This window comes from Denticeps clupeoides, chromosome 1 (genome assembly GCF_900700375.1).
Source record: "Denticeps clupeoides chromosome 1, fDenClu1.1, whole genome shotgun sequence".
Taxonomy (NCBI): domain Eukaryota; kingdom Metazoa; phylum Chordata; class Actinopteri; order Clupeiformes; family Denticipitidae; genus Denticeps; species Denticeps clupeoides.
Window position 1 is genome coordinate 1,481,027 of NC_041707.1, and position 27,977 is coordinate 1,509,003.

Below are 27,977 nucleotides of genomic sequence, written 5' to 3' on the forward strand. Positions count from 1 at the left end.
GACACGTTACAGAGACGGTTCACTAAATCAATAAATTACATGTATTTATAAAAAAATAAGGCACATGATAGTACAAACATGTTAAATGACAGAATTACATGAAAAATAATGCTATTACATGTTATTACATGTTTAGATACATATTTGTATAAAATGCAAAGTACGTTTCGTTTGATATTATGAGGGGGGAAAATAAGAAATAAAACATTTCTTAACTTGTATAAATCACTAGATTGTGCAGAAAAACAAACAGCTTCCTGATATGAATGTGAACAGAATAATAAAAATTCTTGTCGCATTCAGGATTTACATAGAACAAAACCACATTTTTTGCAACATTTCAGACAGTAATGCTACATAAAAAAAAATGTCACGCTGTCACCATGCCCCTCAAAATGCTGTGGCTGGACGCATTGTTGAAGCGTGGCTATTTTAAGGCAGTGAAATGACATTGAGCTTTTGCCCTCTTAAAGGCCATAAACAATTCTGACTTGTTTATTGCATATTACACTGAAAACATGCACTTGAATAATTAAGATAATGAACCACTTATGCTGTCTAACTAGCAAAATGGATTTGGTCAGGCCCATAAATGTAAACCGTGCCGGGCACTTTCTACCTGCGTTAGATCATGAGAATAGAGCCCTGAAGAGCAAATGGACAAAAGAAATCTAATCAGGACCTGTAACAGGGTTTCATCTCAGACCAGGACCAATTACAGGGGGTTTCATCTCAGACCAGGACCCGTAACAGAGGCTTTAATATCAGATCAGCCATCCTGTATTTACAGTACTTACATTTTGAAAATTTTCTTAATCAAGGGACAAAACTTTGGCACGTGGAGCTTCATTCTGTTCTCTATAATTCTATATAAATTATTTTAGATATGAAAAGTAAAAAGGAACAAACATCCCCTGCTTCACATAAAACAAATCCTCAGTGCCAATAAATAAGTAAATGAAAGGAACAGTAAGTAAAAGGAGAAGACAGTGCGAAGAGGGACGCGTGTCATGCGGAAAGCAGGGCGTCCAGATCCGAGATGACCTTCGCCTGTTTACGAGCCGCGGCAGTGATCAGCCGCTGAGGGAGAGCTGGGGGTCCCAGATCCACCTGCAGGGAGGGGGTACAGTACGGCGGTTACGGTGGGTGTGGATTCTGGATTCTGATTGGCTGTGTGCTGTGCAGGTTGAACCCGCGCTCCCATGATAAAGGGAACTGTGTCTTAGTCATGGACTCACCTGCAGCAGGTAGATGATGGTCACCTTCTCTTTCCCCTGACTGCGGCTTGGCTGAAGCACCCAAGCACTTGGCAGCATCTCCGCTCTGACCGCACTTGCGCTGGGGCGGGGCAGCGACTCGTCATACACAGACTGCATGGCCAGAACCCAGCGGCCATCCTGAGGGAGGAAGGGACGGAGGGACCAGTGAAGGACGGAGGTGACTGAGACTCACCGGCACAATGGCATGAGGAGCATCGCACCGTCTGGGACTCGGTGCTGAGGCAGCAGAAATCTCTGGCCTGCTTCAGGTGGCAGGCTGCCGGTTCCGTCAACAGGTAGACTGAAAATCCCACAAAGAAGACACCAGAAAGCGTGTTGAAAGAAAGTCGCAAGACAAAGGGAAGCATCTTCTACACCTTCTACAACGCCAAGAGGCAGTCATATCCACCCAGCTGTGTGTGCTGGTCCAGCGGGCGTGTCCAGGAACATCTGACGCAGGGGTTGTACAGCTGGACTCTGGAGTGGTCGCTGACAACACTCCACAGGTCGGCCATCGGCCTGTCCAGCTCCGCGGCGCACAGGAAGCCATGCGCCGAGGCCTTGGAGCACGTCTTGTGGAAGACCTGCACGCCGCACTCTGAGCGCTGGTACCTGGAGTCGAGGGAAAACTGGGCTATTGGTCCGATTGGTCATATTATTAAAACGTGAACGTGGACAAACCTCCATCCTGCAGAACTTCTTCCAATTAACAAATTCCTCGTGTCCCCTGCAGAAGCCAGACGTACCTGAAGCAGGAGATCAGGGGCGTCACGGTACAGACTTGAGCATCATGCCATCAACGTCCAACAAGCAGCTGAGGCTTACCTCGGCCAGAGCGTGAGTGAGGACACCAGCGGCGATGTCCTGGTACACCACCGAGGTGACGGAGCCGATAGAGAGGGTGCGCCGCCGGAACGAGGAGTCACTTCCTGCGCCAGGGATCTCCAGACGAACATCTACATTAAAATGTGAGCACTTCAGATTTACCCAGACTCATTCCAAGGTAACATTCCAAGTTGTTGGACAGACAGATGTCCTCACCTTGGACAGACATCCAGGGCCGCTGTGACCTGGTTTGAGATACACCAATGGGAGGATGAACTCTGACCTCAGAACCAGCATCCAGGATCCCAGAGAGCTGAGCAGGGGGGTGGGTGAGAGCAGGCATTCAGGGTTCAGGGCCACGGTTCATGATGAAGGACACATTTTGGTGACGTGACGTGGACTGTGTACCTGCATGTCTCTGGCCAGGCCAGCGTTGCTGCTGTTGTAGCCCGAGGTGGGTCCTGAGGAGAGGCTCAGGCTGGAGCTGGTACAGAGGGTGCTGCTGCTCACACGGCTTCGAAACCTCACGTCATCCTGAAGCACCATCAGGACTATTAACACCTTCTCACCAAGATGGCAGCCTAGAGCACAAACTCTGCTGCTACAACAACAGTGTCCCTAATCATTAAACCAACCCACTGCAGGGGCTGTTAGTCAAGGTCACACCAGGAATACGCACGACAGACCATAAAAATAAAACTCTTTACACCTTCACAGGCAAGTTAACCACCGCAAGCAAGCCATCGTACAAGATCTTCACCATCACCTGCATGAAGAACATCAGTTCTATTGTTTTATATCTTGGACATTTACAGTATTTACCAGACGCCCTTATCCAGAGCGACTTACAATCAGTAGTTACAGGGACAGTCCCCCCCTGGAGACACTCAGGGTTAAGTGTCCTGCTCAGGGACACGATGGTAGTAAGTGGGATTTGAACCTGGGTCTTCTGGTTCACAGGCGAGTGTCTTACCCACTAGGCTACTACCACATCTAGGTGAGATTTATTAGGACCCAAATTACAGCACTCATTTGGTTCAGTGTATCACTGCCGTCATTGGGGACAGTGATATAAAAATGATAATATAAAAATGTTTTTATTTGTAGTTATGATATAAATGAACTTTCTATCACTTTTTTGTGGTGCTTGTGGTGGAGCTTGGTGGAGATGGGTGGAGCTGGGGAAACGCACCATCAGCACGTGGGACAGGGCCTGCTGCTGCAGCCGCCTCTTCTCTTGCGCCGTGCGCTTGCGGAGTCGGTCCCGGGCGCGGGCGATCTCGGTGCACGCCTCTTCCCGGGCACGACCGTAATCCCGGAGCAGCAGCTCAATCTCAGACGGCCAGTGTCCCGGGACCCTGTCCATTCGAGATTCAACATCGGTTTATTGTCAGTACAACCGCATACACTGTATACCGTATATTGAAATAATGTTTCACACAGACCCCCCATAGTACATATATATATACACACACACACACACACACACACACACACACTAAACTATACTAAACTAAAACTTTTCTGTACAATAAACCCAACAATGCGAACCTTCTGGTCTCCACCACGTCCTGCCGCAGCTGTCCCAGACCATGACCCGGCGCGTCCATCAGCCTAGAATCAGGTCCCGGGATCACAGCGGGATCCCGGCGCTTGCTGGGGCTCAGGCTCCGCGTCCGGCGGCAGGTCTGGAGTCGGGCTTCTCTTTCCTGCCTGAGCCCCTCAATGCTCTGCTGGTGCCTGAGACAGATGAAAATGTGAAGGTTCCACAGGTCCGAAACATCGAACACCTCAATGCAATAAAAATGTTTTCATCCAGAAATGTACAGTACAGGCCAAAAGTCTGGACACCTTCTCATTCAAAGCGTTTTCTTTATCTTCATGACCATTTACGTTGGTAGATTCTCACTGAAGGCATCAAAACTATGAATGAACACATGTGGAGTTCTGTACTTAACAAAAAGTGGAGACCTGACCTCCACAGTCACCGGACCTGAACCCAATCCAGATGGTTTGGGGTGAGCTGGACCAACAAGTGCTAAACACCTCTGGGAACTCCTTCAAGACTGTTGGAGAAGCATTTCAGGTGACGACCTCTTGAAGCTCATCGAGAGAATGCCAAGAGTGTGTAAAGCAGTAATCAGAGCAAAGAAACTAGAACATAAAACATGTTTTCACTTTTTTGTTAAGTACAGAACTCCACATGTGTTCATTCATAGTTTTGATGTCTGGAGAATTTCTCCAGCGAGAATCACATCTCCTTCACACAGCACTCACCCACCTGGACACTCGGACGGGAAATTATGTTAAAATGCTTTTCATCGACTACAGCTTTTAACACAATAATCCCTTCCACACTCACCACCAAGCTGGAGCACCTGGGACTCATCTCTCTGTCAGTGGATCTCCAACTTCCTAACCGGGAGACCACAGGCAGTAAGGATGGGTGGACATGTCTCAGCCTCCATCACTCTCAGCACTGGAGCCCCCCAGGGCTGTGTTTTGAGCCCCCTGCTGTACTCCCTGTACACATACGACTGTACAGCCACTACTAACTCCACCACCATCATCAAGTTTGCTGACGACACTGTTGTGGTGGACCTGATCTACGACAACAACGAGACGGCCTACAAGGAGGAGGTTGGAAATCTGGAGAATTGGTGCCTGAATGCCAGCAAGACAAAGGAGTTAATAGTGGACATTTATACCAAGCAGGAGAGGACCTACCAAACCCCTGTCATCAACAGGAGCCCAGTGGAGAGAGTGGACCGCTTCCGTTACCTCGGTGTCTACATCACGCAGGACCTGTCATGGTCCTGTCACATCAACACCATGGTGAAAAAGGCACAGCAGCGTCTCTACCACCTCAGACGCCTGAGAGACTTCAGACTGCCCTCCAAGGTGCTCAGGAACTTCTACTCCTGCACCATAGAGAGCATCCTGATGGGAAACATCTCAACCTGGTTCAGGAACAGCACCCCCCAGAGGGTGGTTCGATCAGATGAGCGCATCACCAAGCTCCCTGACCTTCAATCCATCTACAGCAAGCGGTGCTGGACCAGGGCCAGGAAGATTGTGGAGGCCACCCCAACAATGGACTGTTCCCTCTGCTGCGGTCAGGGAAGTCCAACACAGAGAGAATGAGGAGGCCATACGAGCTTCAACAACCACAATACTACATAGAACTCCAATAAATCGCAGCACTCTCAATCACTTCTGGACTCAAGAAATCCTTGCACAATCTCTTAATTTAATCTTGAACTCTTTTTACCTTGCACATTTACCTTGTTATACTTTGTCACTTTATACTTTGACTCCGCCTATTTGCACACCTTCACCCTACCTGTTACACATATTTTGTTAAAAAGTGTAATATTTGGTTACGTTTGCAATATTTGCATACTGTGGTCTGTACAGTCGCTAAAGCATTTCACTGCATATCATACCGTGTATGACTGTGTACGTGACTAATAAAATTTGAACTTGAACCCTACCAACGTAAATGGTCATGAAAATAAAGAGAAGACGTTGAATGAGAAGGTTTCGTGATTTTATCGTGAGCGTGCGTACCGGTTGTAAAGCTGCTGCCTCGTTGAGGACATTGAGGTTTCTGGCTTGTGGCTGGACCTGAGGACCTTAAGGAGCGCGTCGGTTTCCCCGAGCCCATAATGCAGTTTAGCCTCCGCTAGCTCCACCGTGAGCTGGTGAGGACTCAGATCCAGGCGTAAGGTGGCCATCATGTGCTCTCGCTCCGTGCGTAATCTTGTGATCTCCTGCGCTCGTTTTTCCACTTGAAGAAGCGATTTTGGCCGGAAACTGGAACCCAAACTCTCTTGCTGTAAGTGCTCTCCAGGTGATTCCTGCACCACGGTGCCATTAACCGCAGGTGCAATAGGACAAGTGGCCACTCTCCCTGAGGAACACTGATGGATTCCTGACCAGTTGGTGAATTTATTGTGTATGGGCAGGTCTTCTGGAACCATGGGCTGCTCTTCCACTGGCCAAGAGCCAGTAAGTGGGTTGATGCTGAGCAGAACATCAGTATTACATTCGCTTGGAGCCACCGACTTGACATCATCGTCCTGATGCTGGACTGTGATCTGGCTGGGGTCTGACGGTTCATGAATACCACAGTAGACCTTCAGCAGATGTTCCACATCATGGGGCATGCAGTTGATTTTATTGTCTACTTGGGGACATGGTTGTCTGCTCTGCTTGTCATCCTTAGGAGAATGGAGTGAACCAGAAGAGGTATGAAAAGAATTAAAGGTTGGACAGCAGACTGGTGCTTTAAGATTATCGATAGAAGAGGATCTCCTCCGTGAACGGCTTTGGGAAATGGGCAGCATTGCTTGAGTTGCTTCATTTCTTCCTGCCGACAAAGACGTACAATGATTATTATTCCTATTTTCTTCAGATCCATCTGATGATGTTTGGACCCCGTTAGACTGAAGGATGCTCCAGGAGAGGGTGTTCTGAACCTCAGCATTTTTTGGTTGATCCCATGCAGAATGTTGTCTTTCTGCATGACGTTTAGGTTTGGTCGACTGAGGTTTTCTGTGAGATAGTGCAGACTTTCTTCTGTCCACCTCAACAATGAGAATAGGTGATGAAGCTCGGTCGGTGATGCTTACTTGTCTTCCGGAGACATGAGCCATTACTCTCCTCTTCAAGTGTATATGGCTTTCTGGGGCAATCACTTGTGAGGAACATCTCCTGATGGCAGCCATTCCAAAAGTGCTGCAGGGTGTCTTCTTACAACCTTGGTCTCTGGTGAACACTGCTGAGGAGTGATCATCATCAGCGTCTTGGGAGAGAACGTTAAGTGAATCTCCCTCATGGAGCAGTTGGGATGGGGTGATATTCCCCCTTAGGTCAGGCATGCGGTTATAAAGCTCATCATCCTGAGAAACCCTGACAGACTCGGAGCCAATCACCTTCAGAAGAAGATTGACATCACAGGGTTTGGAACGAACACCCACCTGCGGGGAACTGTGGATTTCTGGGCTGTCTGGAGTTTGAATGCCAACATCAATGGTGGTTTGGGTCGCGCAGTCTTTCTTCCTGATCTGACTTGAAGACCTGCATGAGACGTTGGACTGATTCAGAAGCTCCAGGCTCCTCATGCACTGGATGTTCCCCAGGAGATCAGAAGTGTTGTGTATTAGCTGAGAGAGATGGGCAGACATGTTCTGGAGACTGGTCCAGGTGGTTGGCACTCGGTTTTCCACTTTCTGGTCAGTGCTGCTCCTTCTCTGACGCAGTCTTCTCTCAAGGCCTCCACTGACCTCACCTGTCTGGGTGCTGTGGTCACACATACTTACGTCCTGATGACCAGGTCCTTGAGATTCTTGCTGGGCGTAAACAAACACGATCTCATCCACTCCACATGTGCTGTTGCCTGCAGATGCTCCACTACAAGAAGAAGCCAGATTTTTCTCCTCTGCCTTTCTGAGATCCTTAAAATCTCCTTCACTGCTCAGGGTGCTGGAAAGAGCCTTGTGGTTTGCATAAGATCTCAGGTGGGAATTGAATGGGGAATCCTGAACATTCAGGCCATTGTCAGCACTGCAGCATCTGGTAATCTGTGTAGGAGTACAGTCAGGGGGGGAGGCTTTGGTGGAGATGTCTGCTGCACTTCCAAACACTTGGTTTTTGTAAACGTTCTTAGTCGATTCTGAATGTTGCCACGAGTGAATAAACGGGTTGATGTCACTGGAGGCAAAGTGCAAAGACGACTCCTTTTTCTGAACCACCCTATTCTGCAATTGTGAACCTCGAGAGTCTTCAGGTGGATTTGAAGCATCAGCTGACATTTGACTCAGGATTCTAACATCCACACTGGGCCCCATCTGATGTTTCTGTAGATGCGTATTCAGATTAGGAAACAATTTGGATGTGGCAGGTCTTTTTGTGTCTGAAGTTTGATTCGGTTTTGAAACTTGAGTGGTTTTCTTGATATTGTTCCCATTTCTCCCAGAACTCTGGGCTGCAGGACTGGCTTGCACTGAGGCCCTGCTTGGACATAGCCTAGATGTGACACTCTCATTTGAGGACAAGTCAGACACCGAGTCAGTTGAAGAACCTGCAGATGCTATGATGTGAGCCCTTCTGAACCGCTTTGACTTTCCCTTACGTCTTGGATCAGAAGCATCATCCCTGAGACCACTAGCGTTCACCTTTTCTTCACATACAGCATCTGAATGGAGGCAAACCTCCAACTCGGATGAAGAATTCTTACTTCCTGATGTGTGAAGTGCTTGTTCTGAATTCACATCTTTGCATTCACATTCGATTGATGGCTGAACTTGCTTTACCACTTGTTTGCTAGACCTTAATATTTCCACTGGACTCTCGTCTTCACATTCATTCCTCAGAGGAATTGTAGGTTCTCGTCCACTGCTGCAGTCTGTGTTCGTCTGCAGAGATGAAGAACATGCATCCTGCATCCTTGCTTCAGAAAGGTCCTTTGTATGCTCAGGGTTTGGAACAACGCAATGCGGTTTGGAGTTTGCTTTGGAGGCTTGGAGCTCAGGGTTTGGAACAACGTAACTGCTGCACATAATGGGACAAAGGAGCTGCTCTGAAGTGGAATGTGGACTTTCACTCAGCGACTCAACAGATGTTTGCTTTTCAGATGAGCATGTCTTGTCCTGTGAAGACGCAGTTGCTAAATCAGCTATTTTATTAGACATGTTCTTCAGCCTCATTTCATTAATAGCCACCGACGGAACAGACACTCCAGAAATTCCTGGATCCTGCCAGCGTAATTCCGCCAAATGTTGAAGTTTATTATGCAAAATTTGTGGATCGGAAGAGCAGAGTCTACCAGTGTTTGTTTCCACAGGAGTAAAGCATTTCTTCATTTCTCCTCGAATTTGTTTCAGAATCTGTTCTCCAGCATTAGTTGTTGCATCATTCATGGCAATTCCAAAAGGATTAAGAAGGTCCTGTTTCACATCTACTGTAACCGTACCAGCTGACTTACGTTGAGCAGAACCATCTTGAGATCTTTGGAGATGGTTGGTCACTGGTTGAAAACTTGCTAATTTGATCTCTTTGTTTTGTCCTTTTTCTTCTGTTTGTGTCAAGTTATTGGTTTCAAATGGTTTAGCTTCTGATGTTTTGCTCGTTATTTCCACTTCCTTTACCATATCTCGCTGTAACGCATGGGAGGCTTCAAGAAGACCTGTCAGGCTTTTCATCTCATCGTACCCAACAGTAGGATTTTCACTTTCTTGTTGTGCGTCCATCATTTTGTCTCGTGACTGGTCCACCTTTTTAAGGACCAGTCGTTGGATGCTGTGCTCTACAGGGCTTCCAGAACTTGAAGCGCATGGAGAAGCAGGAGAGAAATTGGAAGGAAGACATTCCACACAGGCTTCATGTTGGTGCTCATCAGTATCAGTAAATGTGTTTAGGGTCTCTTGGTTCTCCTGCCCATTACTGAATGATAGTTCAAGATGTTCTTTAATGACTTCTGCTATCTTCTGTTCAACTGCTATGGAAGCTCCAACGTGAGATTTCATTACTCTGGTTTCAGGTCCTGCTGCATCATTGGTCTTATTTGATGACATTATATTTTCTACATTTTTTTGACCTTCATTACCAGCTGAGCAGAATTTGCTGGGTGAATTCATGTATCGTTTAGGCATTTTTAAACTGCCTCCAAAATACTCTTGAAAGCTCTGGATCCTTTTTCTTTTACATGTTGCACCATACAAGTCACACTGGTGGCTGCTAAAACCTCCTGACGCCAGAGTCTGTCTGCAGTGTGAGGAGCCCTCAGAGGTTCCATCGACCTCGACACAGACATCCTCCCTTGAATTAAGAAGAGCTTTAGAAGGACTTGTAGCGTGGGCCTGACCATCTTTAACTGAAGTAGATTTTTGATAATCGCAGTTTAAGTGGTTGCTGAATTTAGTAGGGTGTGAAGAGACATTCTGAAGGTACATGTCCCCAACTGTCCTGAATGATGGTTCGCGATCCTTTTTCATCTCAGCAGCATCAGGTGGCACAGATTCTGTGTTGGGATGAACGGCCGCTTCTTTTACTGTTCTCTCACCAACGTGGAAGGTTCTTTCCTCTGGTGGCAGATGTTCTAGACTTGTGGCTGCATCATTCTCTGCACCAGATTCCCTGTTGCGTTTTAACCCTACTTCGGAATGAACAGTGACCTTTGAAGATGGAGCTTCTCTGATAAGGTCCTCTACACTTTCAGGAATGATTACCTGTGTTGATGGATCCTTCTCAGCAATCTGTTCACCAAATTCATTTTCCTGATCTTCACCAGCAGCCCCGGTGGTGTTTCCTGATGTCACTGCAGCGCCAGCATCAGAACAATTAGTTGACTTATCTGAAATTTCAGATCCAGACGAGCCCAGACCATCCCAGAATCCCACAGTTGAAGGGCTTGGTATCTGGGAAGAGCCACACAGCTTCACAAGGGCTGTGTTCCTTGGACTGTCAGCAGCGTCAGTGGAGGACCAGGCATCAGTCAGAAACATCAGACCCTCTGGGTCTCTGACACTGCAGCTGCTCAGAGAGCAAGGAGAGCTGACCAGGGTTTCCTCCCTTGTTGTCTTCAGAACTGTGTCTTTGAGTGACTGATACGGTTCCTGGGTCTCTTTTGGATCCTTAGTTTTGGGGGCAGCACATAGGTTCCAGTAAACCTCTGCTGGCATGTTATCTGCTGTCCTGACTTCAGCACTGTCCTCCTGCTCCATGGACCTGTGGTCTTTAATCTTATCACCATGGAGCCATTCACGCATCACCGCAGTGCTATGCTTTCCACTGCCTTCCATGACCAAGGAATCTTGGGACATCTGACTGTCGTCATTCTCCGATTCACTGGACTCGACCTCTTCTTGCTGTAGCTTTTGAGCTAAAGCCGAGGCATAAGCAGATGACAGCGAGTCCAAAGAGTAAAGACTGTCACCATCTGAAGAATCACCAGTTTCCTCTGTTTGGTTATCAGCCACCCACCGTATCAGACCTTGTGGTCCAACCCACCTCCTGGTCTGACTGGACAAGGCATCAGTGCTACGCCAACGTCTTCGTGCTTTCCCCTGTGTTGGTTTCAGCCACTCCAAGTCATCGCAGGACATGGTGGCTTTAATAGTCCTGCCCTCCCTCTCCGAAATGGTGTCTTGATTGTCTCTCTGTTTAACCGATTTGCTGCTAAATGTACCTAAAGCCCCCTTGACCTTGGGAGACCTTCCTCCATGCAATCCAATTGGTGGCTTGTGGAACACCCTTGACAACGCGGTCCGGATGCTAGGGCCAAACGAGCGAGAGAAGACCTTTCGAATCTTCTCTAGGCCCTTGTTCCCACCCTGAGGGCCGGTCCTGACACCCCTGGGTAAGACCTTCTGTAGGCTTGCTTTCTTGGTGCTTTGGGAATTGGAATCCTGACAGGATTTGCCTTGGCTGCTTGATTGTCCACGTGGAGGTGAGCTTTGCTTGGGTTGGAGCGTATGACCCTCGAGACTGTTGGACTTGTCATCAGTAGTCCTCTCCTTCAAGGTCCCCTTCAGGCTTTCAGAGGAACTTTTTCTGCTCCTGCTTAAACTGCAATATCCTGGGGGCAGCGTGTTAGAGCGCCCCCTTATCCTGGAGGGATGCCGATTGTCTGACACGCAGCTTCTGGGTCCAGAGAAGAACCCTGTGAGGTCCGAAGACTGGTTTCTCCTCAAGAACTGGCTGTTCAGAGAATGGACACAGTTGCTGTAAGTTTTACTGTTTATTTCCAGTTCATCATTATCACACACTGTAGTACCTGAAAATGGGCGTGTGCTGGGGATACAGGCGGGACAGGAGGTCCCCAGAGCAGGAATGACTGCGGCGGCGGGCGCACGGGACGCGGGGGCGGTCCCTCCCCCCCTCGGGGGACGGCAGGCTGTTCACCAGCCTCTGCAGCTCCCGCTTCGCCTCCAGCAGGTGGCGCTTGCGCGCGATCCGGTCCAGCTGGTAGCGCAGCCGCTTGCGCCTGATGCGGCTCTCCGCCCGACGCAGGGCGTGGTGATAAAGGAGCTCCTCCTGCACCACCCGCTTACAATCCACATCCGCCGCCCCGAAATCCACCGTCTGCACCCCAGACTCCCGAGTGTCCTTCTCCGCCGTCCTCAGCATCTGCTCTTTCTGTTTCAGGATCCATTCTTTAACTGTGTCACACACACACACAAAAAACAAATCCTAATCACATAAATAAAGAACAGAATGCTTCTCCTGCTATAAAATTAATGTTCCCTCAAATAGAAAGCAGATTTATAATAGATGGAGGAACAACCGGTTTCATGCATAAATATAAAGACGGTTATGCCGTCTTTACAACCATCACAAAAATGAAAAGCCACAACTCACTCTCAGCTTGCTGCTGTCCCAGCTGGACCTGCTCCATCTCCAGGTCCTCCTCCGCGCGCCTCTGTTCCACCTGGATCTCCTCCCGCAGGACCTTCACGTAGCGCTTGTGCTCCTCCACATGCTTCCACGGAGGAGATGCATCATTGCAGCCCTGGCAACTGGCTCCGCCCACCCTGGACGCACAACAATGAGAACCCATGAAGAACCAGGCCCTGCCGGAGTTTTATAGTTACTAGAGGAACACAGAAGACAGAAATAAAATTGACACTTAAGACTACAAGAATGAACCATTTGTAAAAATGGGTAAGGAGATGATTTCAGAAGTGAATTGTGACGTCCCAGGATTACAATGTAACCAGGCAACAGGTCGGCTCCGCCCATAAACTCCCTCCTTCTCCGCTTTGGGACGTGTTATCACATCAGCATTGGAGGAACCAATCCGTGAAATTAGCTGATGCTCTATTTTCTTCTCGTCGCTTCATGACGTAACATGACAGGAGAAGAAATGCTGTACACTCCTGTGCAGATGTCGGCCTCGTGAATTTACCCCAGGTCTGGGTTCCTGGGCCGCGGCTCCTCGGGGCGGCAGGCCAGAGCTCCTTCGCTGGTCTGTGTTGAGAGCAGAAAGAACCAACACCAACCTTCACAACACACTCCGATATGCTCAACAATTTCAGCAAATCCGTAACAGAAGCCTCTTGGTGGAAAACTTCAGGTTCCACGCCAAACCCTGTCTGTTACAAATCAGTCCGAGTGCTCACATCAGCATTGGAGCTGACATCACACTATAGTTGATTTTGGCGCCTGTTTTAATTTTAGTTTTAGTATAGTCTCTCATTTTAGTCTTTATCCGTCTTAGTCACGTCCTGTCTCATTGTAGTGTAATCTAGTTCCAGTCGACTAAAACTCTACCATTTTAGTCTTATTTTAGTCAGAAATAACCAGGACTATATTACACTAGTTTTAGTGAACAAAAACTGATGACATTTTTAAAAAATGCAATTCTATTGAACCCAGTCAATATCGTACAAGCACCTAGTAGAACAGACAAAAAATTGTCTTTAGTCAAACCCACTTCATACTCAAAAACACTCATTATTACCTTATAGATTCCAGTATACTCTACATCCATTCCTGTGGCTGCATTCCTCCCCAGAAATACAGCATTATAATAACGTGATTAAACAAAAGGAAATAAAGTATATTACACAATAGATATTTCGTTATAGTTATCGTCGCGTGACGTGCATTTACATCTTGTCTTGTCTCGTTTCCATCATGTCATAAAGGTTCGTTGGCGGAGATATCTTGTCACTTGGCACATCACGCTAGCCCCACATCACCTGACCGACTGTTTTACTCTGACGAATGGTGTCTGTGATCTGATATCTGAGGTGCACGTTTGGTTCTTTACCCTCCGGCGCTCCCTCAGAAGCGCAGCCTCTGCTGGATGGTTGAACCTGAACTTCTGTCGGCCTCCCAGAGTTATCACAGCACCTGCAATGGAGAGAATAAGAGCGGTAGATGATGATGAAATATTTTTAGGAACTTTTCCTTCTGTTTGTTGACCATAAGTAACAGATTCTTGTTAAAAAAAAAAAGCACAATCCTTCCACGATGCGCTTGATCCATCTTCATTTTTTTTTTTTTTAAATATCTAGGACCGTATTCATATTTCACACAAATATTCAGACACAAACTAAAGTTCTACAGGTTCTACCAACCAGCAGGTTCTCCAGGTCACCAGTATTACTCAGCTGTACCCTGTTCACATGATCTTTTGAAGTCCCTATCCAGAAAAAAGGTTGTGAACTAAGGATATCTGGAGAACCTCCTGGCAGCAAAACCTGAGGGATGGTCATGGTGCAGAATGACAAGTAATTACATTACGTCTGTGGTGACGTTACCTTGTGCCAGTCTGGACGGCTCTGTCACCTCCTTATCGTTCACCATGCAGATATGGCCAGGTACTGGCCTTAGGGTCACGACCCCACAATGATTCTCAATCTCACAGCAGGAGCTGGTCTGATGGACTGAAGTGGAAAAAAGTAAATAAGCCCACTGTCCCCTGTTCAATGAATCAGATGGATCCAAGATGACAACTGGACCCATTTACATTTACATTTTACAGCATTTATCAGACGCCCTTATCCAGAGCGACTTACAATCAGTAGTTACAGGGACAGTCCCCCTGGAGTCTTGCTCAGGGACACAATGGTAGTAAGTGGGATTCGAACCCGGGTTTTCTGGTTCATAGGCGAGTGTGTTACCCACTAGGCTACCTCTACTACTACTACCCAGGGTGGAGGTGGAGCTGCCGGCTCTCTGACCAAAGTGGCAGCAGATGGTTAACAGTTAAAATAAATTAAATTATGAAGCGAATACCTGTCAGAAGCCCCTCCTGCTCTTGCTGTTGAGGTCCAATCCTGGTGACCCCCTCCTGTCAGGGGGAAGGAAAAAAAAGGAAAAACTGAGAAATCAGCAGATCCCATGAGGTTCTGGGTGTGCCACCTAAACAAACCATCTGAGAGTTCTGGCCTGATACAGCCAGTTGTTTATGGCCACATGAATAAAATTCTTACCCAGACATTCCTGGGTGGGTAGAGCTTTTTTTATGATTTATCTATGAAATTTCCAAAACAATAAAAAATATGCATAAACAAAGGTAACAATACAAAAAGAGTACCTTTCCCAATCCCACCCACAAACAAGAACCATCAATACAAATACACAAGGGAAGGGGGGGGAATAAATAAAATCGATATTTATAATGAATAAATATAAATAAAATGAGAAAAGGGGTAGATGTGTACTGCTGAAGAGGGAAGGTAAAATGTAGGGGATGGGGTGCATCCATCCAACATCCAGCTGGAGAGACTCAACGTGCCCTAGAAACAGCTCACACTTTCTAGAAAAGAGAATGTTTGGTTCGGGCTTTTAAAGTCCAAGTAACGTTGCCATTGCAGCCCCATCAGCAGGGATCTGTGCAAGGGGACAGACCTCCGAACCCAACGCACCCAACAAAGCTGTGAGAAGCCGGGCAGAAACGAGGAGAGGAAACGGAAGAACGTTACCTGAGATTCCAGCAAAGAAGTGAGAGAGTAAGGAAGACAGAGAGCTGAACAGACAAAGGAGAGAGAAGAGCTGCATGGATCAGAGGTGGACAGTAACCAGTGCACAACATTATTTCATTGCAGCAGTGTGTAAAAGTGCATAAAATTGATATAATACTGATGTTATTGTCCATACATATATAACAAGCCATATTAACGGTGCATCTCACAAGTCAGGCTGTTGTTTGTAATAGCATCCAATCTCATTTTCTGTCTAGTTGAGAAAGACTGTTGCTACTAGTAGAGACTATTAATGGACAGTAGAGGCCAAAAGTTTGGACACCTTCTCATTCAATGTGTTTTCTTTATTTTCATGACCATTTACGTTGGTAGATTCTCACTGAAGGCATCAAAACTATGAATGAACACATGTGGAGTTATGGACTTAACAAAAAGTGGAGACCTGGCCTCCACAGTCACCGGACCTGAACCCAATCCAGATGGTTTGGGGTGAGCTGGACCAACAAGTGCTAAACACCTCTGGGAACTCCTTCAAGACTGTTGGAGAAGCATGGTGACGACCTCTTGAAGCTCATCGAGAGAATGCCAAGAGTGTGCAAAGCAGTAACCAGAGCAAAGAAACTAGAACATAAAACATGTTTTCACTTATTTCACCTTTTTTTGTTAAGTCCAGAACTCCACATGTGTTCATTCATAGTTTTGATGCCTTCAGTGAGAATCTACCAACGTAAATGGTCATTAAGATAAAGAAAACACGTTGAATGAGAAGGTGTCCTGACTTTTGGCCTGTACTGACAATCATAAAAATGGGCAGCAAGCATTTTGTATACAGTCACTAGTTCCAATTATAGTAAATCTGAGTTTATTCAACAGTCACTGCGTTATTTTAATCATATTATACCTAAAACTAGAGCCCAATTATGTGCATGTGCCGAAACCATTTGTGTACCTGGAGGTGATAGAAGGTGACCCCTGTGTTCAGAACGTCCTGCTCCAACGCGATCAGGTGCGGTACCAGAGAGCGGATGAGGAAGCCGGCGCGGTCGCGGTTAATGTCCACGCTGTAGCCCTCCAGCAGCTCTCGCTTGTGCCGCCAGCCGTCTGACCAGTCCTGGGTCCACTGGTCAACCTGTACAGGAATGGAACCCAGCAGAACTGATGTAAGGCGCTGGTGCGTCCCACCCACATCTCCACCAGCCAATCACAGCGCGTCTCACCTTCAGCTCATTCTGCAGGACAATGTCAGAGAAGCTCCCGTCTCTCTCGTCACTCAGGGAGGGGCTTGGGTTCCTCTGCTGTAGGGAAATCAAAGATGATAATCTCAGAGAACCGGTTCCTTTCAGACTGATCAGCCATCTTGTTACTGATGTTAACTAGAGGCTGGTTCTACTGTAGAACCCATTCTGTGTCAGTGGGAAAGAAGAGTGAAGAACGGACTGAGTACCATTTTGTAGCCAAGCAGCATGTTCTTGAGTCGGTCGATCTCCTCACGCAGCTCCCGGATGAGTCGAACGTTGGCATCCTGTAGGAGAACAAAAGATATGGAACCAGTGGGTCCATTTTTCATACGGTCCCAAGAGGATCACAAAAAATGTCCATCTATACAAAGTAAAGGTGTAAATCTGGGCCCGAACCACACCCAAACCGCTAATTTTGGTCTGGTTTGGTCAGGTCAGGTTGAGTGAACCTCCGGCCTATAGTACCTGCCTTTCCGTAAAATTCATTGCTTGTAAATTTGTTTTCGGAGATTAGAAAAGTGTTTCACGTGTTGTAAATTTGTTTTATTTGAATGGTAATTTTTTTAATGAAATGTTAATTTGACTCGAAGTTCTTGGCCACCATCGTCAGGTGATGTGTTTTAATTATCGCACGAGAGACGCAAAAACGGATGCCGAGGAGGTAAAAACGGAGGCTAGAGGCTGTTTTAAACTCTTAGTCCAGCACTCGTAGCACTGAAAGGTGAAAGTGAAGTGCTTGTCACATGTGATACACAGCAGCACAGCACACGGTGCACACAGTGAAATTTGTCCTCTGCATTTAACCCATCACCCTGAGTGAGCAGTGGGCACCATGACAGGCGCCCGGGGAGCAGTGTGTGGGGATGGTGCTTTGCCCAGTGGCACCTTGGCGGGTCGGGATTCGAACCGACAACCTTCTGATTACGGGGCCGCTTCCTTAACCGCTAGGCCCCCACTGGCCCCACAGCATAGCTGCATTGGCTGGGAATTGAACCCGGGCCTCCCGCGTGGCAGGTGAGAATTCTACCACTGAACCCCCAATGCATAGGATTGGTGGTAACACTGTATGACACTGTATGGTAACACTATGAAGCAGAATACCCGGGATTCGAATCCCACTTACTACCATTGTGTCCCTGAGCAAGACACTTAACCTTAAGTTGCTCCAGGGGGGGGACTGTCCCTGTAACTACTGACTGTAAGTCGCTCTGGATAAGGGCGTCTGGTAAATGCTGTAAATGTAAATGTAAATTTTAAGAGGGCTCGTCCGGGATGGACTTGTCAGGCCTGATCACACCGAACACTCGATGGCGCCTGACCTCGTTGACCCGGGGTTTGTTGACGATGTTCCGGGCGTGGCCGGCGTAGCGCAGCGTGCTAGCGGTCTCGCTGTAGCTGCCGCAGGAGGGAGAGATGGCTGCAGGGAGACAGATTCACAGCGATGAGTTAGACTGGCGGCTGTCCGCAGAGATCATGGCGAACACAAGCTACACCTCAGCTGGGAGGAGCCTCGTCTGAGTGCCCAATACTGGACATAGATATGTGGTTTTTTTTTAAATCCATACAAAATGGATGAAACTGCTAGAACAGCGCTAAGTTGTTTGTTGATCCTCTGAAAATTCTCTCATGTCACCAGACTGTCCATCTCGTCACCCGGAATGTCACGGAAATGAGAGCAGGCAGACTCACTGGCGATCATGATGGTTTTAGAGTTGCCCCCCAGGCTGTCCTTCAGTAGCCAGGTCAGCACGGAGTCCCGGTAGGGGATGAAGCAGTGCCTGCGGCCGCCGCCCGACAGCGAGCTAGACTGACTGCCCGCAAAGCTGCCCTCCCCCTCGCTGGTGACGCTGTTGATGCTCTGACAGCTGCTGAACATCTGGGAGTTCTGGGCTGCGGAGGGAACCAGAACAAGTCCTGACATCCCGAAATGTCACTATTGGGACACAGTCAATGTCTCCACCCATCAGAGTAGTAGGGCGTGGAGTTCCTTTCAGTGAAGGGGTTCTGAAAATATTTCTAGACGCAGAGCTGGGACCACAAATGCATCCAAAGGGACTCTTATTTTGACACATTTCCACTGCTGGATTAGCATTTATGTTTGACATGTTACGACATAATTTTTAATTCCATTTATTTTACGCGTGTAAAATCAGCCGCTGTGGCATCCGGCACCAGAACTCACCCAGAGCCGAGATGACGATTCCCAGGGTGACCAGTGATTTGTTGATGTTGGCTCCCTCAGTGATGCGGTCGCGGCAGAAGTTGGGGTCAGCGCGCTCACTGTGTGGGTAAACAGAATTCATCATCCTCAGTGGACCTTCAGGTTTCGAAAAGCTTGTAAAACCTGAAGAAGCTCCTGACAGGTTGCCACCCTATCATTATCACTCATCATTTAACCCCTGATGAAGGTGTGAAGTGGTTGGTCCTCCATACCACAGAGAAAGCTGGTCAGTATGCAGCAACATATGTCACAGCATCAGAGAAATTTCTCAAAGCTCCAGATATTGTTATGATCAGACCAAGAGAAGGCGAGCAAGATGCAGAGCTTCAGACGGACAGCTGAGACCCTCACCTTCCAGCCAGGTCCACCAGGTTAATCTTACTGGAGATCTCAGAAGGAAGACCATTCTCTAGGGAGGCCTGGCAGAGATGGACACACACACATTCGGGTACTGCAGATAATCAGGAGAGAGAATGCGAGTGTGTGTGTGTGTGTGTGTGTGTGCGTTACCTGTGTGTACTGGATGCTGAAGATGGCGTGGGAACGGCTGCTGCCATCATGGACGTGTGTTGCTGCAGTGATGCGGTTGGCGATGCCCTTCTCCAGCAGAACCACCGCCTGTCTGTAGTCCGAGACCAGGTGCTGAGACAGACCTGACACACACACAGACCTTCAGCAGCATGCAGGCTTCATCTTCCTCCCTCTGCGTCTGAAGCTGCTCCGATTCACAACCAGTAACGGACCACAGACTGGCCACTTCACCACACATAAAAAACAGGGGTGGGGGGAAGTGACATCACTTCCTGCGCTGCACTTGGGTTCCTCCAGTGTAGTACAAAGAAACAGACAGACAGAGTCAAAGACAGACAGATAGAGACAAACAGAAAGACAGTCAAAGAACGTCAGATAAAGACAGACAGACAGAGACAGTGAGAGACAGACGGGGGATTCTCAGAGGTGATTTCAGGATATCTCCACATCCTGGATGACCTTTAACTCAGCAATAAGAGTGTAACTCCAACAGGTGGGTGGAGTCTGGGGTCAGTCAGTCAGTTCGTTTTTTTTCTCAGGGTCACCATGGCAGGTTGAAGCTCAGATGGGTGAGAATGAGTTATTTTTTTTAAGGATCTCATGTTGATCACTGTCCACTCACCCTGGACATAGGGGCCAGTGTCTGGATGCTCCCTGACCTTCAGCGGGGTTGGCTTCTTATGGTCAGCAGTCCTGAGCAGATCACGCACTCGCTCATTATAGATCTCCAGAAAGCTGAAAGAAAGAGATTATGTTATCTGAGAACACACACACTCACACACACACACACACACACACACACACACAAACCAGTACCAACCTGATTTCCACCCGACAGCTCTGTCCTTCAGGTTCAAGATCCCTAAACAGACCCTGACCGGAGCAGAGAAGACCTGTTAAATCTGACCTCACACAAGCTCCTGTGTCAGGAGACCTCAAAATGTACCTGACAGATCCGTGGCGTCAGACCCATCGAGTCCTGCAGCGACACACACAAGCAGGACAGGCGGAGATTAGAAACATCCCAACACATAACATGCAGCTCCACCCAACCACTCACCGGGGTGCCCATCATGGTGTAGGTCTTCCCTGAGCCCGTCTGACCGTATGCAAACAGGCAGACGTTGTACCCCTCTTCTGCTGCGGACAACACGGATACACCAAGGTCCTGAAAGATCTGTGCACAGATAAACACATCCAGATCAGAGTGACACTCCTCACACACCTACATGAAGCAAAACCCTTGAAACTTGTCCTGATCTGGCATTAAACCCCCCCGTTACGGGTCCTGGTCTGGCCTTAAACCCCCCCGTTACGGGTCCTGGTCTGGCCTTAAACCCCCCGTTACGGGTCCTGGTCTGGCATTAAACCCCCCCGTTACGGGTCCTGGTCTGGCCTTAAACCCCCCGTTACGGGTCCTGGTCTGGCATTAAACCCCCCCGTTACGGGTCCTGGTCTGGCATTAAACCCCCCCGTTACGGGTCCTGGTCTGGCATTAAACCCCCCCGTTACGGGTCCTGGTCTGGCATTAAACCCCCCCGTTACGGGTCCTGGTCTGGCATTAAACCCCCCCGTTACGGGTCCTGGTCTGGCATTAAACCCCCCCCGTTACGGGTCCTGGTCTGGCATTAAACCCCCCCCCGTTACGGGTCCTGGTCTGGCATTAAACCCCCCCCGTTACGGGTCCTGGTCTGGCATTAAACCCCCCCGTTACGGGTCCTGGTCTGGCATTAAACCCCCCCGTTACGGGTCCTGGTCTGGCATTAAACCCCCCGTTACGGGTCCTGGTCTGGCATTAAACCCCCCCGTTACGGGTCCTGGTCTGGCATTAAACCCCCCCGTTACGGGCCCTGGTCTGGCATTAAACCCCCCCGTTACGGGCCCTGGTCTGGCATTCAACCCCCCCGTTACGGGCCCTGGTCTGGCATTCAACCCCCCGTTACGGGTCCTGGTCTGGCATTCAACCCCCCCGTTACGGGTCCTGGTCTGGCATTCAACCCCCCCGTTACGGGTCCTGGTCTGGCATTCAACCCCCCCGTTACGGGTCCTGGTCTGGCATTCAACCCCCCCGTTACGGGTCCTGGTCTGGCATTCAACCCCCCCGTTACGGGTCCTGGTCTGGCATTCAACCCCCCCGTTACGGGTCCTGGTCTGGCATTCAACCCCCCCGTTACGGGTCCTGGTCTGGCATTCAACCCCCCGTTACGGGTCCTGGTCTGGCATTCAACCCCCCGTACGGGTCCTGGTCTGGCATTCAACCCCCCGTTACGGGTCCTGGTCTGGCCTTAAACCCCCCGTTACGGGTCCTGGTCTGGCCTTAAACCCCCCGTTACGGGTCCTGGTCTGGCCTTAAACCCCCCGTTACGGGTCCTGGTCTGGCCTTAAACCCCCCGTTACGGGTCCTGGTCTGGCCTTAAACCCCCCGTTACGGGTCCTGGTCTGGCCTTAAACCCCCCGTTACGGGTCCTGGTCTGGCCTTAAACCCCCGTTACGGGTCCTGGTCTGGCCTTAAACCCCCCGTTACAGGTCCTGGTCTGAGATTAAACTGCCTATTTAGGGTGGTAGTAGCCCAGTGGGTAATATCCCACTTACAACCATCGTGTCCCTGAGCAGGACACTTAACCCTGAGTGTCTCCAGGGGGGGACTGTCCCTGTAACTACTGGTTGTAAATCGCTCTGGATAAGGGCGTCTGGTAAATGCTGTAAATATTAATGTAAAGATTAATGTAAATGTATTTAGGGGTCCTGAGATTAAACCGCCTGTCAAATAAAAACAAACATCATGAACAACAATTTTACCCAGAATGTCCCTCACATTGAGAGTGCTATTATTCTGTAAATCTGTATTCTGTGTGTGTGTGTGTGTGTAATGTCATTTACTCCTCGTTTCCCACCGTTATGAGTCATTATTTAAAGGGTTTAAAACTGCCGCCATTGTTTTCCTCTGACAAACAAAATTTTGTCCGACAGTAACAATGGGTCCACGCTGCTCCCAGCCTACTTCCCACCAACACCACCCACAACAAAGGCAGGTAGCAGCATTACAGTCACACAAACACGCACACACACACACACACACACACACACACACACCACCTACAATTTCTGTCAAGTTACAGTAGAATGCACAAACAGCAGTGTTCGGTGTTCTGTGAAGAATAGTTTCCCTCCGGTGAGAGTGGTGGAGGGACCAGCGAGCCGGTCTGAGAGGGTGGAGCCTGATGGTAAGTGGGTCACTCCTGACAGGGGTCAGACTTTTTAAAAACAGCCATAATCTAAAACGGACATCTGGCCAACGGCCACACAAGCAAGAGTAACAGGCGCTGCATGGCCAGTTTATGTAAACAAGAAAACTGATGAAGATAGGAGAAAGGAAAGGGGCGTGGCCTGTAACCTGGCCTGCACGGAGACAGATATAGGCAAAAGTCCCGCCTCCTCCATGCTCCTCCCTCCTTCACGACCCCCAGCTGCAAGACCACAGCACATCTATCCCTCATAGAAGTAATCATTAGCAGATCCCATCACACACACACACACACACACACACACATCTGTACAGCACTTCTCCTCAAACTGAATCGCGACTGAACGTCTGGCGCCCCAGTCCACAGTAAACTGGGTAAGAAAAACAAAGCAGACCACTTTCTCCAGATACGACGGTCCATACAGAACCATGAGAACTGGTGGACAACAAAGACAAAGGCAGTGTGTGTGTTTGTGTGTGTGTGAGAGAGAGAGAGAGAGAGAGAGAGAGAGAGAGAGAGAGAGAGAGAGCATTAACTGCATTCTCACTCGCCATTCTTTTTCAGTTTGTAGGTCAGAATTCCTCGTTGGGGTGGAGTAAAAGGTCGTAGGAATTACAACACACACACATACACAATCATCCCTCCTCCTACTTTCGGAAAAGTTAAAGAAAGAATTCATCATGAGTGAAGAAGCTGGTGTCTCTCTCTCTCTCACTCACTCTCTCGCTCACTCACACACACAGAGACAGGAAGCTCTACTAACACAGTGACTGTCGTGGGGCGGGCCAATCAGAGTCCTCCTCCACTACATGCTGTAAATAGGCCGCAGGCCCCTAGTATCATAACGACCTTTGACCCCATTGGTGGCTCTGCTGCCTCCGTCTCTCTGCATTTCTCCATGAGCCAGCGGCGTCCACACTGTTCTGTAAGGAACCGCTTAAAGGTCCAGCTGCCAGATGTTTTACATTACAGACCCGCCCCCAACTGCGCTCCTGACTCCACCCCCTCCAGCGCCTGCGCTGTACATCAAGAGGGGACAACCGGATGAACCGATACGGCGAACAAAGAAACCGAAGGAACCAGACAGGAAGTGCAGCATAAACGACTCCCTCCAGACACAAACTACAGCGGCAGAAATGCGTTGTGGTACAACCGTACGGCAGAACGTCCATTAACAAGAGCCATGAGTGGAAAATGTCCTAAACATGGCCCAGCCAACCAGATTTCAGAACCGGAAGCACGAGTTTTATGGACTAATTCACAGCGTCTGACTCTACCAGAGTCGTGCCCTTTAAAAAAAAAAAAAGTTTTAATTCAATTCTTCGGCCACCCGCTGCCGATGACGTCAGGGCCCCGTGGTCACAGGGCGCTCCTCTCCGACTCCAAATAACAGATTCAGTCTTTTCCTGACCTGACGAGGCAGAGGTCGAGCGAGGAATGCGGCAACGCCGGGATATTCTGACTGGGCAGAACTGTGTGTGTGTGGCCTGTCTGTCTCCGCTGTCCACTGTCCACAAAGGAGGACTAAATGACAGTGACAGAGCGGCACAAAACCGCGAGGAACACACAAGGCATTTTAACAGCAGAGCAGAACCAGCTGAAGATCCAGCATGTGTTAAATGAGTGAAAGTAAAGTGATGATTGTCATCGTGAAACACTGCAGCACAGCACACGTTGACACAACAAAATGTGTCCTCTGTATTCAACCATCACCCTTGGCGAGCAGGGGGGCAGCCATGACAGGCGCCCGGGGAGCAGCGTGTGGGGACGGTTCCATCATCAATCTCTGATCTGAGATTAAACCTCCCGTTACGGGTCCTGATCTGACATTAGACCCCCCGTTACGGGTCCTGATCTGACATTAGACCCTCCGTTACGGGTCCTGATCTGACATTGAACCCTCCCTTACGGGTCCTGATGTGAGATTAAAACCCCCATTATAAATCTGATCTCTGGCCTTAAACCCCCCATTACGGTTGCTGATCTGAGATTTAACCCCCCGTTACGGGTCCTGATCTGACATTAGACCCTCCGTTACGGGTCCTGATCTGACATTAGACCCTCCGTTACGGGTCCTGATCTGACATTAGACCCCCCGTTACGGGTCCTGATCTGATATTAGACCCCCTGTTACGGGTCCTGATCTGATATTAGACCCCCCGTTACGGGTCCTGATCTGACATTAGACCCCCCGCTACGGGTCCTGATCTGATATTAGACCCCCTGTTACAGGTCCTGATCTGACATTAGACCCCCCGTTACGGGTCCTGATCTGATATTAGACCCCCTGTTACGGGTCCTGATCTGACATTAGACCCCCCGTTACGGGTCCTGATCTGACATTAGACCCCCTGTTACGGGTCCTGATCTGACATTAGACCCCCCGTTACGGGTCCTGATCTGACATTAGACCCCCCCGTTACGGGTCCTGATCTGATATTAGACCCCCTGTTACAGGTCCTGATCTGATATTAGACCCCCCGTTACGGGTCCTGATCTGATATTAGACCCCCCGTTACGGGTCCTGATCTGACATTGAACCCTCCCTTACGGGTCCTGATGTGAGATTAAAACCCCCATTATAAATCTGATCTCTGGCCTTAAACCCCCCATTACGGTTGCTGATCTGAGATTTAACCCCCCGTTACGGGTCCTGATCTGACATTAGACCCCCCGTTACGGGTCCTGATCTGACATTAGACCCCCCGTTACGGGTCCTGATCTGATATTAGACCCCCTGTTACAGGTCCTGATCTGATATTAGACCCCCCGTTACGGGTCCTGATCTGATATTAGACCCCCGTTACAGGTCCTGATCTGATATTAGACCCCCCGTTACATGTCCTGATCTGACATTAAACCCCCCGCTGGTTCGGTGAGCAGTGGGCACCATGACAGGCGCCTTGACAGGGGAGCAGAGTGTGGGTTCCTTCATGAAGGGGACATCAGTGGCACCTTGGCGAGTCGAGATTTGAACCGGCAACCTTCCGATTATGGGTCCGATCCCTTACCGGCAACCTCGTCCCTCTGCAAACTTGTTTCAATGTGAAGACGCAGGTCTCACCTCTTCCTGTGACGCGTGGCGTGGCCCCTCAGGGTCCAGGGACCAGTAACAGAAATCGAAGGTGAACTCCAGCAGACGTTCTCGTGCGTCCACATGAGCGTCCACGCGTCGGTCAACCTGAACGGACAAATTTCAACACTTTCAGATTTTTCCAATAGTCCCTTTGGGCTGTGAGCCTAATTTCTCCCACTGCACGATTATGTGAAATGTAAAACACACACACACACACACACACACACACACACACACACACACACACACAGGGAAGTGACTGAAGTTCACTCTTGGTTGACTGATGCCTGCTTGTCCACAGTAATGCTGCATGCTGCGACACGCCCGGATGCAGTCGCCCGTTGCCATGGCGACGCCGAGTGTGCAGCCCCTTGAGTTTAACTGTGTCCAACACATCGTTGCCACCAGAGAAATCCCTGTGCTGACCTAGGCATGCACACACACACACACACACACACACACACACACACACACACAGCCAGGCCCTCCTCATTCTGAAGTGAAGCGCTGAGATATCCAAGAGTCCAATAAAGGCCTGGTCTCCAGTAATAGCTGGTCTCTAATGTAAGCTCAGCAAAATAAACGACGGTCCCTAAAACAGTCACGTTACTGAGCTGCTGAGGATCCGTAAAGATCCGTAAAGATAAAAAAGAAGGCAGGAGTGAAGCAATCGTCCAACCTGCAAGACAGGAAATGGAAGAGGAACGTGGCTGGAGTAGGCCCCACTTACTACCATCGCGTCCCTGAGTGTCTCCAGGGGGGGACTGTCCCCGTAACTACTGATTGTAAGGATAAGGGCGTCTGGTAAATGGCACAAATGTTAATGTAGGTTTTTTCACGGCCCACTTTAATTCCAGTTCCGGTGGCTCTGATAACGTATGGGCGACCCCCGCCAAACACACACACAGCGCTCAGACTGGTCTCCTTACTTTCATATTCCGGATCCTCACTTGTTTATCGTCCATGTCCACGATTATCCGGCCCCCATCTTGACGCTCCCTGTGGGGATAAAAAAAAAAAAAAACACAAAATGCATTCACATCACACACAGCATCAGACGCACGCCCAGCTGCGACTTCCTGGGAGACATGGGCGGAGTCGCGGCGGGGACGCCAAGCCCAGAGACGGACGAAGAGGAACACAAAGAGTCCACAGACAGAACGAGTCCGAGGGATTTTAACCTCATTCAGCTGGACGTTCCACAACATCTGTACAGGAAGAACGTGTGTGTGTGTGTATGGGGGGGGGGGACAGCTGGCTCCTCTCTCCAGTCGCTGGTTCCAGGCCCATCTGATGCAAGACAGTGAAACTGGAGACGCGTCGTGTGAATTAAACTCACAGGGTGGTGAATGATCGAGGCCTGCTGTGTGTGTGTGTGTGTGTGTGTGTGTGTGATTCCCACATATGGGCTGGGTCTCTGGTCTGCACCATGTGGTCCCATCTCTGCAACCATAAACCTAAAACCTCAGACTGTGTGAGACGGGATTCACGAGAGAAACGACCAAACAGCGACAAAACAGCAACAAAACCGCACAAAGAAATCAGTTCAGGCACAAAATTATTATTAATATGATTATTGTTTATAAGTAAAGAGAATGATGAGAACAGACTGAGAACCTCTTCATGATCCAGTTTTAATGTTCTGGGTGCTTCTTAAAATAACATCTCAGTTCCGAAATCATTTTTACGTTTTATCTATATTTTTATGAACAGAATGGAAATTAAAACATTTTGCACTGTTTTCTTAGGCACGAGGAGCCTCCATGTGAACTCTGACCCCGAGTTACCAAAACACACTTTTTATTCTAATGTAAAAAGGAAACGGAGAATCCGTACCGAGCGCTGAGCGGCCGGACTCGGACCGCCACCCTCACGTTGGCCATCTCGCTGGGTCTCCGCGGCGACTCGGTCCCGGTCCCGGAGCTCCGGTCACAGCCGACCCGCGGTCCGCGGATCCCGAGCCCGGGAAGTCATGCCGGAGCGGGCGCCTGGAGGAACTCCGAGCTCCGACTGCGGGAACTTCCTGCCTCCGGGCTGCGGGGGAGGCGGAGCGGCGTGTCCGCGCTGGGAGTCGCGCTGCGCCCGGGGGACGGAGCTCCTCACAACCGGTTCTGCGTCGCTTCACATCCGGAACTGAGATAAATAT

At 49.1% G+C, this 27,977-nt stretch overlaps 1 protein-coding gene and 1 non-coding gene across 2 annotated transcripts; both read right to left on the reverse strand.

The window, feature by feature from the left end:
* Positions 1–33: 33 nt before the first annotated feature.
* On the reverse strand, positions 34–27,947 carry LOC114787084 (stAR-related lipid transfer protein 9-like). The gene is made up of 32 exons (XM_028974849.1): positions 27,668–27,947; positions 26,761–26,830; positions 25,820–25,936; positions 20,571–20,687; positions 20,457–20,489; positions 20,331–20,383; positions 20,133–20,245; positions 19,490–19,632; positions 19,331–19,398; positions 18,941–19,038; positions 18,448–18,648; positions 18,078–18,175; positions 16,965–17,042; positions 16,738–16,815; positions 16,470–16,649; positions 14,832–14,886; positions 14,354–14,479; positions 13,861–13,943; positions 12,994–13,055; positions 12,447–12,619; positions 11,863–12,247; positions 5,655–11,786; positions 3,636–3,824; positions 3,277–3,442; positions 2,493–2,618; positions 2,301–2,397; positions 2,085–2,215; positions 1,941–2,005; positions 1,669–1,871; positions 1,481–1,560; positions 1,239–1,397; positions 34–1,110 (listed from the first exon to the last, which is right to left on the reverse strand). The coding sequence occupies exons 1-32, from the start codon at positions 27,712–27,714 to the stop codon at positions 1,009–1,011; spliced, it is 9,828 nt and encodes a 3,275-aa protein (XP_028830682.1). The 5' UTR covers positions 27,715–27,947; the 3' UTR covers positions 34–1,008.
* Positions 17,732–17,802, reverse strand: trnag-gcc (transfer RNA glycine (anticodon GCC)). The gene has a single exon. It is a non-coding gene; the product is annotated as a tRNA-Gly (tRNA).
* Positions 27,948–27,977: the final 30 nt, after the last annotated feature.

Coding starts and splice junctions, on each gene's coding strand:
- LOC114787084 (XM_028974849.1), bottom strand. CDS start 27,714: ATGGCCAACGTGAGGGTGGCGGTCCGAGTCCGGCCGCTCAGCGCTCG. Junction 18,176..18,447: donor TAAAACCATCATGATCGCCA/GTGAGTCTGCCT, acceptor GTCTCCCTGCAG/CCATCTCTCCCTCCTGCGGC. Junction 1,561..1,668: donor GGACCAGCACACACAGCTGG/GTGGATATGACT, acceptor TGGGATTTTCAG/TCTACCTGTTGACGGAACCG.